General features: G+C 42.3%; 1 protein-coding gene across 2 annotated transcripts in view; it reads left to right on the top strand.

The window, feature by feature from the left end:
* The first annotated feature begins 12,165 nt into the window (after window positions 1-12,165).
* C9 (complement C9) overlaps window positions 12,166-16,340 on the top strand; it is a 49,458-nt gene continuing 45,283 nt past the window's right edge. For both annotated transcript variants that reach the window (XM_067730570.1, XM_067730569.1), the window contains exon 1: window positions 12,166-12,305. In XM_067730570.1, coding sequence (XP_067586671.1) covers window positions 12,229-12,305 — 77 coding nt within the window. In that variant the 5' untranslated portion in view covers window positions 12,166-12,228. The remainder of the gene's footprint in view (window positions 12,306-16,340) is intronic.

The raw sequence follows: 16,340 nt of genomic DNA, 5'->3' as shown, positions 1-16,340 counted from the left end.
TCTCATGTGTTATCATCAGTTCATTTGACCCCTGCTTTCAGTTGATGTAGTAGAGTCAAGGTACAGCGTACACCAGGGTAAGGTCAGCAAATGTTAGTTATAATAGATTCTGGATTGTCACAAGAATGAAAAAGTGGAAATCCATGAAATAGGACCACAGGGAAATTACTGTCTCATGCCTTTCAAGCTTCTATTTTCTCTCTCAGACCTATACATAGTCCTTCCCTGGGAGTTTAATGGGAGTCTAGCGGATAAGACCTGTACCAGAACAACCTCAATTATGTCTAGTATAAAAATCATTCTTTAGTGAACTGTTGGTTCATGCCTTTTACCCTTTGCCTCTCCTTGTTCTTTAGTTAGCCATGTCTGACTTCATCAAAACACAACTGTGTGGACTGGTCCAGACTTGTATAAGCTACTCAGAAGAGGCTTCTGAGATTCTGAGTTAGGTGGTCAGGCCGATGCTCAAATGTCTTTAACACTAGGAAACTCTTAAACACTCTCCCCTATTAAAAAAGTTCAAGGCTCTCATTCATTTCAAGAAGACCTAGAGCTACAGGGGAGATGACCGCAAGGCAGACCCTGCTTGACTGTAGAAGTCTTGGTGTTAAACGTGACTCCTCTAGGGAGTAAGATGAACTTGACAGAGTAGGTGTCATTGATTGGCATTTACTGTTAGGGGATGTTTGGTAGTACTGCCTTACCTTTCCCTTTAACTGAAACATTTGGTCTCTTTCTGACAAGGAGTAGAATATAGAGAAACAGACTCCACATGTGAGCAGCTTCCAGTAAACCACAGATGAACTGGAGAAGGCTGCTGATAAGCACAGGTTGCACAAATTATGTGGCTTATCCAAATGGTCTGCAGTATATCTAACCCACTGAACCTGTGTGATATTGCCATGTGGTTTAAGCAAGATCTTGCCAGAGGTTAACCCTTGCTCATGTGTACAAGGGATGACATTCACTTCAGTGCAGTAGGAACTACTGTTGACCAAGCCGAGGGAGGTGCTTCCTGAAGTGTCCCTGCAAAGTAGAAACAGACCTCTTTAGAGTCTCTTAGTAGCAGTGGTGTTCACACCTGTAAGCCAGGAATTCAGCTTTGAGGGTAACACTATTATCGCAGAAGAGGGTTTCATTTAAGCATCACATAGATCTAAGCTAAAAGCTGAACTTTAACAGCCAGCCTGGGCCTCCACTTCTCTCACATACAGGCACTACAAAGGGAGAAGGTATTGATTTTCTCAAAATAATCTTGCATCTGTGAAGTGCTTTACCATTTACACAACATAACCTCATTCTGTTGCTACTGTAATTCTGCAAGGTGGGATCTGTTATTGTTCCAGCTCATCTGAGAATGTCATCCATGCTCTAAAATGGCTACAATTTGCTTCAACTCTTTGAGTGGTTTCCAAGGTATTTGATTGTGGAACTGTGCATCTTAACTACCTTTACTGTGGAAGTTGGTAAAGCTGAAAGCTTCATTTCCCAGCCTCCCTTGCACGTAGCTGTGGCCATGTGACCACATTCTAGCCGATGAGCCATAGCTGAGGTCTCATTCAGCTATGCAGGGAGATCTTTTCAGGCAGCGATTTCAAACTCCTCTGTCAAAATGTTAACCATCATGTCTCGAGAGCCAAACAGTATGATTGTGTGTCTTTCCTGTTCTGACAGCAGGGAGGGGAAAGAACAGAGGATATAGCTAACTCAGGAGTTTGGTTGACCCTGCAATAAGCTGACAAGTGAGGACTCTGACCCATATTCCTGGAATAGCTTCAATACAAAGTCTCTTAGTGAACGACAGGAGCTCCCCAACAGTCCCTGGTAAATATTTAAGCTATTATAACCGTTGGAGGAGATTGCTAAATAATAAAATGCCTAATTCTTGCTGGGAAAGGCTACGTTTTAACGAACCCCCTTCTATTAAAAACAACTACATCTCACGTCCTAAGTTGATATGCCAAACATGGACACACATGGGCTGTGGCGGCAGCAGCCCTGTTAACGTGTCCTAATTACAGCAAAGCTGATGGACAAGACCCACCCAGGTGTCGTCTCACTTAATGAGGGACTGAGCCCCTTGTTCTCCCTTGCTTCTCTGAAAGTATGTGCTTAATTACTGGACCTCTACCATGTGCTGAAATCATACGAGTGACAGTCCCCAGAGAGATGACAGTGGCGGCTGCTCGTGGCAAGGAAACTGGGCTTCTGCGGGGACCAAAAATGGAGTGATCATAAAAGAAGAAGAAGAAGAAAAAAAAAATTCCAACTATGAAGGGCTCCAGACTAAGTTTTCCTTATGATGTTAGCTGTGGAGTTTTCTGTCAATTCTTTTTCATTTGCTTGACTTCAATCTCTATTATCTTACCTTAATTGTAAGAAAGAGAAATTACTGCTGGTCCAAAAGTTACAGGGTGACCCGACTGGTCTGAGTCTGGGTTTTGGATGTCTCCGGGGTGTGTCTGAGGCTGCCTCCACCAGGTACCTACTTACACTGATGGATCATCACAGGACCTTTTGTTTGGGAGCAGCTAAGAGGAGTGCTGGAACACAGGAGTTATAGCAGAGAGGGGTGAGAAAGAAAAGGAAGGGTCAATAGGACATTGCCTCCCTGTCTCCCTCACTGGCCTGTGAAACTGGTAGAGAGCCTTGATGGTGGAAACAATAGGGCTGAAAGAAGGAGGAATTTTCTTCTGATGATGAAAGAACTTGGGCAAGGCAGGCAGTTCAGGGCCCACGAGTCCACTAGTAATGAATGGACAAGAGTAATGGAAGGCTCACAGTGGCTAAAATTAGTAGGGGATTATTTTTTTCACAAAAAAGTCTAGATTGATGGCTGCTGGTGTTGGCTCAGCAGCTCAACAAGACCCTCAAGGACACAGAGGCTTAGCTTTTCACTCCAACTTTTATAGCCTTTGGTTTTTTTCTTATGTTTATTTCCTAATGGTTACAAGATGGCTGCATAGCACCAAATAGGATATTACTGTTCAAGGAGGGCAGAAGGGGAAAGGCAGTACAATCAATGTCTGCTCCTCGAACTAGGCATTTCGGTTTTCCCCAAGCCTTTCCAGTGGACTTCAACTATGGCTCGCTGGCCAGAATGTGGTCACGTGGCCACTGCTAAGTGTAAGGGAGGCTGAGAAATCAAGCTTTTAACTTTACCAACTTTTATAGGAAGGAAGAGGCAGGGCTGGCTAGATCATTTGTGGGGCTCAGAGCAAAATAAAAACAAGAATGGAGCAAAGGGCTTCCCTGGTGGCTCAGTGGTTGAGGGTCTGCCTGCCGATGCAGGGGACGCGGGTTCGTGCCCCGGTCCGGGAAGATCCCACATGCCGCAGAGCGGCTGGGCCCGTGAGCCGTGGTCGCTGAGCCTGTGCTCCGCAACGGGAGAGGCCACAACAGGGAGAGGCCACAACAGTGAGAGGCCTGCGTACTGCAAAAAAAAAAAAAGGAGCAAAAATCCATTGTTCAAAAAGCAGGGGAAAAAGTACCATTAAAGGCAATAAAATATAAAGCTATCTCCTTTCTTCTGAAATCTCTCTCTTAACATGATGTATTTTGTTTGCCATTTAATGTTGTTTAAGTAAAGAAAAATTAAAAGGTTAAAATATTAGTGCGAATTTTAACTCTAATCTGTAACTTATATGCGGAATCACTGAAATTACACAATTTTTGTATTTCATAACTCATATATGCACATGTATTTGCACATATTTCATTCTTCCCAGAACTGTTAGAAACACTGCACAAAGCTAACTCAGCTGTTTTCAATTCACTTCTTGACACACGTGCATCCTACCAGCACATCTCACTAATGAGTAAAAAAAAGATAGAAAAAAAGAAACTACGTGTTGCCCTATTTTTTCTTTCCTTCTATATTGTTATTTTCAGCATTACATGAATGCTGATGCAGGGAAGGAACACTAGGAAGAAAGATATGATAATGTTTCTTGGTCATTTGTGGGGTTTTGTGTGGGTTGGAAGGAAGTTCTGGTTCAGAGAGTGTGACTTCTCAGGGCTGTCAGTGTCCCACCCACAGCCATTTCACCCCCCCAACTTAGTCTTAGACGTAACACACTTAGTTATACTCACTTTTACTTTGAGCCACTGAAGTCCCACACATCATAAATCCACCTGAATCCCATGTTCACAGGGCAACATAAACACCCTGTGCAAATGGGGTGTCATGGAAAGGGGGACACACAGTGCACGTTTCTTCTGCTTGTGCACAGGCTCCACTTTCCCATCAAACTTTGCTTTCAAAACAGAAGTCCCAACGTAAAATTCAGAATTTCAAGATGGTACCAGCAGAGCATTAAACAAAGCCTGGGGCCCTCCTGAGTGCTGAGCCCTGTGCTACTTCCCATGCCCATGAAGCCAGTCCTGGCAAGAGGGCCTTGGAACTGGATGATAGATCAGCTAATGTGTTTCCCACATGCCTGGGTCATAGGTTAACCCCAAGTTGGCCGACCTCCAAAGATAGATCAGGGCAGTCTTTGACTCCATAGCACCCTCAGGGCAGAAGAGAAGCACAGCTGAGAGCACAATAAGCAAAGCTAATGGTAAGGCACTTTTACGAGAAGGTAGAAGCCAAAGAATGTAGAGGACTAGTCTCTGTGAGTTAGTACCATGAAGGTCACCACACATAAGAAAATGGAAGGGGGCGGGAAACTACAAGTCACCGCACAGGAGGCTTCAGCGTTTTTTATTATTTATTTATTTATTTATTTATGGCTGCGTTGTGTCTTCGTTGCTGCGCGCGGTCTTTCTCTAGTTGTGGCGAGCGGGGGCTACTCTTCGTTACGGTGCGTGGGCTTGTCACTGCGGTGGCTTCTCACTGCGGTGGCTTCTCTTATTGTGGAGCACCGGCTCTAGGCACGCAGGCTTCAGTAGTTGTGGCACGCGGGCTCAGTATCTGTGGCGTGTGGGCTCAGTAGTTGTGGCTTGCGGGCTCTAGAGTGCAGGCTCAGTAGTTGTGGCGCACGGGCTTAGTTGCTCTGCGACATGTGGGATCTTCCCAGACTAGTGCTCAAACCTGTGTCCCCTGCACTGGCAGGCGGATTCTTTTTTTTTTTTCTTTTTAATTGTATAAGGTTTAAGAGGCTCAGTTTTCATAAATATAAATAGATGAATCTTCAACAACATTGATATTTAGTAAATGAAAAGTCACACAGACAAGGTATAAAAACATAAATGGTTCTGAGAGAAAAGAGTACCTAATGTTTAAAGATAAGATATGTCCCCTGGCCTATAAAAGCTAGGAGCTCATTACTAAATCTTTTCATAAAACTGTTTTATAGCATGTAAAAATTCCCACTATAACTAATGCACTTCTGTTTTCAAAATAAATAGGATTTTTGTTATCGTGCCTTGGGCATTTCAATAATCATATCACATGACTACAGCTTATAGCCTACCTGTTACCACTACTTTTTTTTTTTTTATTCCAACAGAAAGTCACAAAAATTATAATCATCCTCATCGGTTCACTCAGTCCCATGTAATTAATTTTTTTTCATCTTGATCTTTTGTTAGCACTTTTATGAATTCAGTAGTTTTCCATCAGAGTTCTGAAAATGCTTATTCATTCAGTTCAGCAGTATAGTCAGTTACCAGAAACCTGTACTTGTCAGAGTCTTTTCCATGAATTCCTTGAAGATGAAACCCTTTTACAGGAACACTTTTGCAAAAGCATCAGAGTACACCCAGAACTGTCTGTAAATGACAGAAGACTTAAAAATGACCGTGGTTAAAGATTTGATGAAAATTCATAATAATGCAACTGACAAGGAAATTTAGTTATTTCTGAAATATACATTTTAAAGTGATGACTAAAATTATGACTTATAACATTATACCAGAACATATAAGATTTTTAGAAATTTCATGTAATGTCTGAAACATTTATATTAACATATTTCCATACAAATAACCCAAAGAAAGTTTAGTATTAGTTGTTTTTTTTGTTGTTTGTTTTTTTATACCACAGGTTCTTATTAGTCATCAATTTTATACACATCAGTGTATACATGTCAATCACAATCGGCAGGTGGATTCTTAACCACTGCGCCACCAGGGAAGTCCAGGAGGCTTCAATGTTAGTACGACCTAATTTGAACTCAAAGGGATGTGCTATTTCAGTTAAAAGGATCCTGAGGGGAGGACTGTGAAACTGTAATTACTTGCTAAAGGGCTTTGAGCTTCTTCATTCTAAGGACGTTGCAATTCTTCATTGCAGGCACAGTGCCGCCAGATTTGAAAAGCAAGAGTAGTGGATTCAGGGATGGTCCACAGGAGTCGTGGAATAATACCACCAAACACCTACCCAGCATGTACCACAGGCAGACACTCTTTTGAGAGTGTAACAATAAACAATTTAATTTCATATTAACTCTATGAGGGGGGCTGCTACTACCACCAGCATTTTATAGAAGAGGACACTGAGGCACAAAGAACTTGAGTCACTGCCCAAAGTCATACAGCTAGTGGCCAGAGTGGAATCCCAGCCCAGGCTCCAGTGTCCTTGCGCTTAACCTCAAGTTAACCACTTATCCACTTCACTGCCTCCAAAAACTGGTACCATTGCCTCTAGGCTGGCATACCTTACATTCACCCAGATTGTATTCTCCCCACAGTACTTCTCTCCTCCTTTTTTTTTTTTTTTTTTGCGGTACGTGGGCCTCTCACTGTTGTGGCCTCTCCCGTCGCGGAACACAGGCTCCGGACGCACACACCCAGCGGCCATGGCTCACGGGCCCAGCTGCTCCGCGGCATGTAGGATCTTCCCAGACCGGGGCACGAACCCGTGTCCCCTGCATCGGCAGGCGGACTCTCAACCACAGCGCCACCAGGGAAGCCCCTTCTCTCCTCTTATACTTCCTATAACCAATATGCTTACCATAAAATTGAATGAAAAAAAATTCAATCCCCTATTATATTTAGCTGGGTTTACATATCGTTAACTAATAAGTCTGTATATATTTTGGTCCTCAAATGCTAGTTTCTTTCTGTCAAAGTTCCAAGTTCCAGAAGCCAAATATACCTGAAGCAAGTGAAATCAACCAATCATTCAGTAACTATAAAATAAGTATGAAGTAACTGCTTAACATTTCATATACTGTCAGAATATTAATGCAATAAAAGACAAAGATGATTTTGAGATATAGAAACAGAAAAACAAGGCAGGTGGTGACTCATTAACGAAATAAGGGATATAAAAAGAGCTTCCTTGACAGGGGCAGGGAAAGAATTACGCATCTGATTTTAGACATGGCAAGTTCAACTTATGGACAAATTAAAATCCACCTGGAGATTTCTTAGAACTACTCGAAGATTGTTAAGCTGGAAAGTAACAGAATAAGCTTTACATTTTTGAAAACTATTGCTTCTAGATATCTATACTTTCAAAATAAGAACTCAGGAGATTTTGGTAAAGGAACTTCAACAGACCACCCTTTGAGACTTCTGGTTCTAAATGATAGGTTTATTCTTAAAGCGTAGGTAAGAAAAGTAGGTAGATATTGAGAAGTGAAGAAGACAGAGGACAGACCCCCCTGGGGAATAGTACAATTTGCATGATGGACAAGGGAGAGGAACTAACGATTGAGAAGCAGAAGAACAGGAAATGTTGTATCACAAAAGCCAAAGGAACAGAGAATTTTAAAGCATAAGAGTGGCCAGTAGGGTCAAATGCGTCTATGAGACAAAGATAGGGCCAAAACATGTACCTCAAATTTAGCAGTAAGGAGGTCTTCAATGGAATAAAAGGCAGGCTGCAATAAGTTGAAGGTAAAGGAAGAACCATGTAGTAAAGGAAGAAAATTGATACAGACTACAAAAGTTTGGCTGGCAAGGGTGGTAGCAATGAGAAAAAAATCAAAGAATTCAGTAGAACTCTATAAAGATAAAAGAGATTTGAGCATATGCACAAGGCTGAGGAGAAGAAATTGATCAAACTGAAGAAATGGAGGATATAAGGGAAAGCACAGCTAATACAGCAGAATCCTGGCAAGTCAAGAGGTAACTATAGAGCACCAGATTTTCCTAAATAAAAGCAAGCCTGCCCTTCCTCTGAGGTTTGATTGAGGTGCATGGAAGTTGACATGACAGGCACCCACTGGAAGCCAAAGTGTTTCTGAATTTCTCGGTAGAGCAAGAGGTGAAGGAGCCTTTAAGAGAAATGGAGAAAGAACCTGTCCAAAGTCCAATGAGTAAACAAAGATGAGTGTCCAACTCGATTTAGGCAGGGCAGCAGAAAACTGAACTGGTAGGACTGATCCCAGGATGAGAGTTTGTAGACGGTGGTCCAAGGGATGGAAGAGGTGCGAGGGAGTTGAGCTTGTGAGAAGGGCCCATTAATGGGCAGGGAATCCACACAGAGGAGGAAAGGAAAAGAAGCCAGCAAGAGGGTGTTAATCTGGGGGAAAATGGAGAAATCGAGGAGCTGGATGTCTCAGTAAAGCCAAAGAAAGGGGATGTTGAGAGTATTATGAGAGTGAGGTAGCTGGAAGAATTGGAAATTGTGGTCAGAGAAGAGATCATGGACGTTATCAAGGTAAAGCTATGACAGGTGTTGGGATGAAGCTGAGCATGGCAGTGGGCTGAATGGAATTAAGACAAATATTGATAGAACTGATGAAATCAAGGCAGTGAGTATGGTGCCTTTAAGAATACTGAAATAACAAAGGAAATGCTGGGGTGTGAGTGGAGAAGGAGATTCTAACATGATGTCAAAGCCTTCTGTGAAGGTAGGTAGTCAAGAGTGTTGGTAAACAGAAAGACAGGAGGTAACAGAGCCAGACTTTGTGAACTTCAAAAGAGAAAGGGACTGTGTGGAATCTTCCCTTAAAATGAAGTGCTGTAATGCAGTCAAGTGCTTCCCAAGTAGTTCGATGTGATTGTAAACAGATCTGGGCCACAGGAATCCTCGTTACTGTAAAGGGACAGCCAGACTTACATCACCCCACTGAGCTTCACAATAGCCCCAAAACCACCCCCTAGAGAAATTCTTTCCCCTTTCTTGTAAAAGAGCTCAGCTGAGAATATTGTAATGAACAGGCAGAGAACCAGCAGTGAAGAGAGCTGAAATCTGACGCTGCCTCTGCCCCTGACTATGTGACCTTGGATGTGTCACTTACCTGTCCTGGACATCACTTTCCCCACCTGTATTCATTCATTCATCTATTAATGCATATAACTTGCAATATCTATTGAAGCTTAATGTGTGCTAGGCACAATCCTCGATGTTAAGGACCTAGCAGCAAGGAAAACACACCTAAAACCAAGGGGTCTACAGTGGACAGTCATCTCCAAGTTCTCCCTGTTCAATGATTCTAATTATCTACAGCAAGTGCATGTGTTGTAAGTAAAAGCACAACAAGTCCATAGCATTGGAAGACACATGGATCTTTTGGGACTCAGCTAGAAGCCTATATGGAATGAGACAACTGTTCCCAACTTGAAATCTCTGGACCCTAAAAGGGAGTCCATGAAATTACTAATAATAAACTTTCAAAAAACTGATTCTACCACTTTAAAAGAGCCAAATGGAAATTTTGCTCAATGCATTTATATCACCTCAGTAAAAATTCGGGGTTTCTGCCTGATGGGCACACATCCTAATGTCCACGTGTGCATGCCTCTGCCTTAAAAATGGGGAAAAGTATTATTATTGTGCGATAAATATAATTTAACCTCGCAAAGTTCCCAAGCAAATTGAAACCAGTGGGAATATTTTTTTTTTTAATTTTAAAAGGCCCCTGAGTGGTGAAAACTTAGAGAACCCTCAACAGAGTGGGAAACCCTGGAATGAAAGTTTGAAGACATGGTTTATTCAAATCCCACCTCTGCCATTTCTTTACATGTCACCTTGCCTGTCGTTTCTCTGAGCTTCATCTGTAAGACTAGACTGAAAGCTTACCTTTTTTGGAGTTGAGAGGATTCAGTGAGGAATTTTATAATTTCATGTTGTTTCATATTACATAATTAGAATAATAACAACAGAACTGATGGACGAGCCTGAGATTCACCAAGTTCAAATTCTAGCTACTCACCACTGGGGATGGGTGATGCTGGACAAACGATGTCATCTCAGTGCACCTCAGTTTCCTCAACCGTAAAATGGGTTATCTTGAGGATTACATGAGATTACGCATATATAACCTGGCATATTACAGAAATTCCATAAACATTTATTCATTCTGTACTTTGGAAGCCATTAAGTATTACACAAATTAAAAATGTTACCATTTTCACTGCTGTAGTCTTCATTTCCCTGAGATAAACACAAACCTCATTTCAAAACATGTCCTATACATGATAGATGTTAAGGGCAAAGAAGAGTTAAAAGTGCGACAAAAATGTAAGACATACTATATTTTCATAATAATTATTATTATAGTATATTATTATTATACTTTACTGCTTCCATTACTTTGCTACATTACATTTTGCCTGAACCATGGAGAAAAAAATAAATATAACTTCTACGGAGCAATTCAACATTCAAACCAGTCAGCGAAGAAACACCCCTATACTCCATTCCCCGCCTCCAGTGAGTCAGTCTCCAAGGAGAGAGGTGATTTTCCAATCTCCAGTCACATCTAATTGTGAAGTCAATTATCATGAAGTCTAATCAATTAGCATTAAGTCTAATTAGCATAAAGCATCATTGTACCCTGCCTGCTTCCAAGTCCTTCTTTCCATACATATCCTGGCAGGGTTCAGAGAGGCCCTGTAAGAGAGGGGGCTCAGCATTCTTCCATTATATCTGACAGATTCCTACCGTATCTGGATACAGCCCACTTGTTATTTGCAAAGATTCCCAAGAAGTGTCTTGTTGCATAGATTTATTCATCGATGTAGTTATAAGTGTCGCCGCACACATTTGAATCACCTTATTACTTGGCAACTGCATGACCTACATGTCAACCATGAAAATTGTCTACACAGCAGACTCAGGAACTGATGAAATTAGTCCCATTAGAGAGCTCTAGCCCTGCATAAAAAAAGAAAAAGAAAAGAGGGGGCAAGAAAGGGTGATAAGACGAGGTAATTTTACTCTAGGTAAGACCATTGAAAAGATCAAAAGGTAGGCAGTACTGGAAAAACTAGCTCTATATCTGTTATCTCCTCAACCCTACCCTCTGTTTTGCTCGTCATTGTATGTGCTAATGGTTGAAAATTGCCTATTTTTGATTAATGAATACTTATGAAGTCCCCTTAAGTGTTAGCGAATTTTTAAAAATCAATAACATACCGCATCTCATGTGTTTTTTCTCCAGGTAGTCATTTGAATTCTCGACCCTGACCGCACATTCGAATGACCCAGCAAGCTTTAAAAAATACTGATGCAGGGCCCCATCCCAGATCAATAATTAGTATCAGGTGGGAGCGGTCAGGCACCAATGTTTTTTCACAAGTCCCTAAGTCATTCTATTGTGCAACCAGTGTTTTAAAAGCCGCTGTGATGTCCCCATTTTCCTGTAATTCCAAAATAACCTGCCCTTTCCACAAGTCCTGAAGAACATAAAAGTGAGGGGAAAAAATTCTTTCCAATGGGTTTAGAGCAAGTTATTCCATCTCAGACTCTATCTTGCTGACAGGTGTGTTTCTGAGATAAAGAGACCATATCCTTCTGGAAGATATTGGAAAGGCCTTAGGGAGGGTACCTGGATTCTTCAAAATGACCCACTATACCTGTTAAAAAAAAGCCAGGTTTGTAGATGCATTTTACACTTTGCCCACGTGGAAATAACCCACACAGCTCATCCTCAGATTGGAACATCTACGTCTGTGCCTCCATTTCTGGTTGGTGCAATTCTTTTACTAATTTTGAGTTTCTGCCTCTATGGGAATCATCCACAGACCTTTTTTCCCCCAAATTACACAGTCTCTTATCATCCCTTCCAGAGTCTCCCAAAATGAAAACCACCGGAGTCTTCTGTTTGCTTGGTTTTTTTTTTTCAACACAGTACTGCTGCTAATCTCAGCCGTTTAGCATTCACAGGCCCCCTGCCTGAATGTACGATTGATAAGTATATTCTTGGCCAAAACGGCAAGCCCAAGTTATGAAATGACTCTCCTCTGATTGGACTTTGGCACCCAGGAAGCCCAATCTGACAAAAGTTCTAAGCAAAAACAAACAATAATTTTTCCCCAGTCCTTTGCAAATAAATGTCTTCCAGGAACCCTCTGGCCATTCCACTCGGAGCTGCCTAGCTAGAGCAGATGTCTACCAGCCGGAGGTTTGCCTTTGCAATATGCGTTTTAGAAATAAGTCTCCTGAGAGCGGGACCCACTCCCAGGTGAGTCGCTTTTCCCTTTGTCTCTGGAATTTCCCTGTAGGCTTCGATATTTCAGAGTTTGCTTTAGTAGCAGAGCAGCAAAGCAGGTAAAACATTTTTACACACATCGAGACATAGAGCCCCAGAATTTAAACTTTGAAAAAGGGTGAGAAAAAGCCTGAGGGTGTCTTTCAAAGTCTTCTGAGGATATCTGCTGCTGTTTCCAGGGATTTCTTTTAAACAAGGTATTCAAGTGTGAAGGCTGAGATGGTCTTCAAATACTGGACTTAGGAAACAAAGTTGGTTTTTACTAGAGTATAATAAACCTGGGTATATCAGTATCTAAGGTCTGAGAAGTTTAAATTTAAGGCAATAAATCTTTCCCTCACTCTGCCTCAGTGTCTAACACTCTTAACTATTGGCTACATCCTCCTTTTGCCCCACATCAGGCAAAGCTTAAGCATTTTGCTTCTCCTCCGTGACATCCCAAGTTGTATCCAGAGGCACACGTTTTGTCCTTAGGTTTAGGGTGGTATTTTCTTCCATTTGAGAAGAATCACCATGGTGCAGACCTGTTGGCCAGGCTTCCAGGAAAGACACTTTCTCTTCTTATGCTCTGATCCTAATTGGGAACATGAAGCCCACACCAAGCCCACCCAGGAGATAAACCAAGCAGACAAGACGTGCTCACTGACTGTCTACACTGTACCCAGAGTGTCTGGAGAACACACAGTCCTGTGTCATCTGATACAGCATGATCTCATCCGGTGATGGTATTAAAATATTCTGGCCTTTGACAATATAGCTGGGGGAAATTATCTACCCAAACACTGTCCCTCTGCCTGCTGTGACTGTGACCTGTATCCAATTTCCCTTTGGTCATTTGAGTCTCGGTTTCACCAAATTCTATTTTGGACGCTAATGTCCATCTCAGGCACATTTTTGCCAGCCTCCCAACTGCAGTGGAGGCTGCCATTCCGCCTGGACCCCACCAGGCACGTGGTTTGCTCACAGGGTTGCATCTTCTAGGAGGGGGCACACAGAGGCACTCTACGGACCAGCCAGGGCTTGGGTGAAGTGCTCCGCCAGGGTTCCCTTCATCCCTTCACTTCCTCTTCCCACATTATTTAAGAAGCATTGTTCTAGGGCTTCCCTGGTGGCACAGTGGTTGAGAGTCTGCCTGCCGATGCAGGGGACATGGGTTCGTGCTCCGTTCCGGGAAGATCCCACATGCCGCGGAGCGGCTGGACCCGTGAGCCATGGCCACTGAGCCTGTGCGTCCAGAGCCTGTGCTCTGCAACTGGAGAGGCCACAACAGTGAGAGACCCATGTACCGCAAAAAAAAAAAAAAAAAAAGAAGCATTGTTCTATTCAGAAAATATTTGCATTTACTGGGCATCAGGTACAAAGGGGATCTGGGAAGGCAGTTACTGAAAGTGGCTTTAGCCCTCTTGTACTTACCCTGACCCTTTCTTAAGTTAAAAAAGTAATTTAAAAACCCGAATTCCTGGATTGTGACTCTTGCTCGTCAGAAAATGAGAGGCCATGAGGAAGGCTTCCGCCGCTTTGAAGTTTGGACCCCCTGGGTCCTGGCCACCCTCATCTGTTTCAGGGAGGACCAGAAGGCCCCCTTGGCTGCCCCCAGCTCTGAGCAGCTGCGCCTCTGGCTGGGATTTGGCTGCAATCACTCGCACTGCCATGCCCTCGGGAGTGTGGTAGGGCTGTCCTGCTCCAAACACTCTGTGCTCTGCCCTTTGATACGGGGTTGAGGCCAAACAGAGTGTTCAGACCAGCCATGAAGCAGGGCATGCAGTTCAGCCAAAGAACTGAGGTTTGCAAATGATTTTAAGATACAGATTTGATCAGAATGAAGCATTCCTCTGGAACCAGCCTTCCCAAGCTCAGGTTGAGGCGCCAATACTTACTGACCAACTGTATAAATCTGGGCAACCTCTACGAACTGTTACTCAGCATCTCTGTACCTTGGTTCCTTCCTCTGTAAGATGGTGATTGTATTCATTTCCTAGTACCACAAACTGCGTGTCTTCAAAGAACAGAAATTTATCATCTCACAGTTCTGGAGGCTACAAGTCTGAAATCAAGGTGTCAGCAGGGCCACGCTCGCTCTGAAATTCTGGTGGGGGATCCTTCCTGGTCTCTGGTGGTGGCCAGCAATCTTTCACATTCCTAGGCTTGCAGCTACATCATTCTGATCTCTGCCTCTGTTATCACATGGCCATCCTCACATCCTCTCCTGTCTGTGCATGTCTGTCTGGCTCCAGATTTCCCCTTTTCAGAAGGACACCAGTCATACTGGATCCGGGTCCATCGTAATGAGCTCATTTTAACTTGATGACCTCTGTAAAGACCCTCTTTCCAAATGAAGTCACATACTGAGGTACAGGGTATAGAACTTCAACATATCTTTTTGAGAGAACACAATTCAGCCCATAACAATGACAAGGAAAGTCCCTACCTAATAAGGTTCTACGTGAACATTAAATCTTTATACATGTTATACACTTACAACATCTGTGCTTGGCACGCTGTAAGAACTGAATAAATGTGAAGTATTCCTTAAAATAATAACCTTGCTATTCCTTTCACTTTGATATGCTTTCTGGTTTAGGATAGGAGGGGATGGAATTACAGCTAGCCTTCGGGGGAGAGCACATGGCCACAGACATTGTATCTTAAGCCATTGCTACAATGAGCTATTGCAACTGTTGAACAGTTGGGGATTTCCAACAATCACTTGTTTGCAAACACAAGCATGCCCATGAGACTAGGTCTTGAGGGGACATCATCTCTTACGTCTCTCAAGGTAGAATAGAAATGTGAAAAAACAAAAGCAAAAACAAACCCTGTACAAGTAGAGTAACAGCTCATAATATAGGTTCCAGAGCCAGGCAGTTGGGTTTGAGTTTGAGGTCCACAGTTTACTAGCTGTGTGACCCTAAGCAAATTCCTTAACTTCTCTAAACCTGTTCCTAGCACCTGCACAATAGGAATAAAAATGTGACCTGCTGTGAAATCCCCGAGATAATAAATGCAATGTGCTTAGCACAGTGACAGGCAAGCTGGCTGTGAGTATAGCTATCGTTAGTTTCTTCCTTTTCATTTGTAAATAACAAAATATTTACCTGGTTCAAGGGTCAAAAAATATAACAAGTATACATTGAGAAGTCTTAATTTCCCTACTCCTAGCTTTTCATGAGATTTGTGTTATATGTAAAGTACTTAGATCACTCCCCGTCTCCCACCTCACCCTTTCCCCACAGGGAATACCCTTTATTAATTTCCTGTATCTTTCCAGTATGTCTTTATGTGGATTAAAACATGGAGCTAACTATAATTTTCCTCTTCCTCTTTCTTTCATAAAAGGTATCATATCGTATATACTATCTTGTACTTTGTTTTTCTTCTTTTTACTTTGCAATATATCCTTGAGACCTTTCTGTATCAGTAGAAAAGGAACTTCCTCTTTCTCCTCACAAATGATTAATTTTCCATTGTCTGGATATACAGTTCAGATAACCGCTTTTATTAACGAACATTTGGGTTGTTTCCAGTTTTGTATTATAAGCCATGTTGCAATGAATATCCTTATTCACATATCATTTTGCAAATGGATAATTGTACCTGAGGATTAATTCCGAGAAGTGATATAACTGGATCAAAAGGTATCTGCTTCAAGCTTTTGCTGAAATTGCCCCACAGTCCCGTGGGTGGGTATTATTTTACACTTTCGCCAGCAGAGCGTAAGAGTGCTTGTTTCTCCAAAGCTTTGCCAATGGGAGCTCTAGGCCAACAGCTTGATATTTGACAACCTCATAGGTGAAAAATGGCATCTTTGAATAGTTTTAATTTGCCTTTCTCTTAATCAGGTTACACATCTTGTCATAAGTTTAAAGGCTATATGTATTTTGGGGGACAGTGAACTATCTATATTCTTTGCCCATTTTCCTATTGAGTCTCTTGTCTTTCACTTAGAGATTTCTATGATGACTTAGTATATTAGTCCTTTTTCTCTAGTATGAATTACAAACGTCTTTC

The sequence above is a fragment of the Pseudorca crassidens genome, chromosome 3 (genome assembly GCF_039906515.1).
Source record: "Pseudorca crassidens isolate mPseCra1 chromosome 3, mPseCra1.hap1, whole genome shotgun sequence".
Taxonomy (NCBI): Eukaryota; Metazoa; Chordata; class Mammalia; order Artiodactyla; family Delphinidae; genus Pseudorca; species Pseudorca crassidens.
Note: the sequence above shows the minus strand (reverse complement) of the source record. Positions and strands in the feature narration are given on the sequence as shown.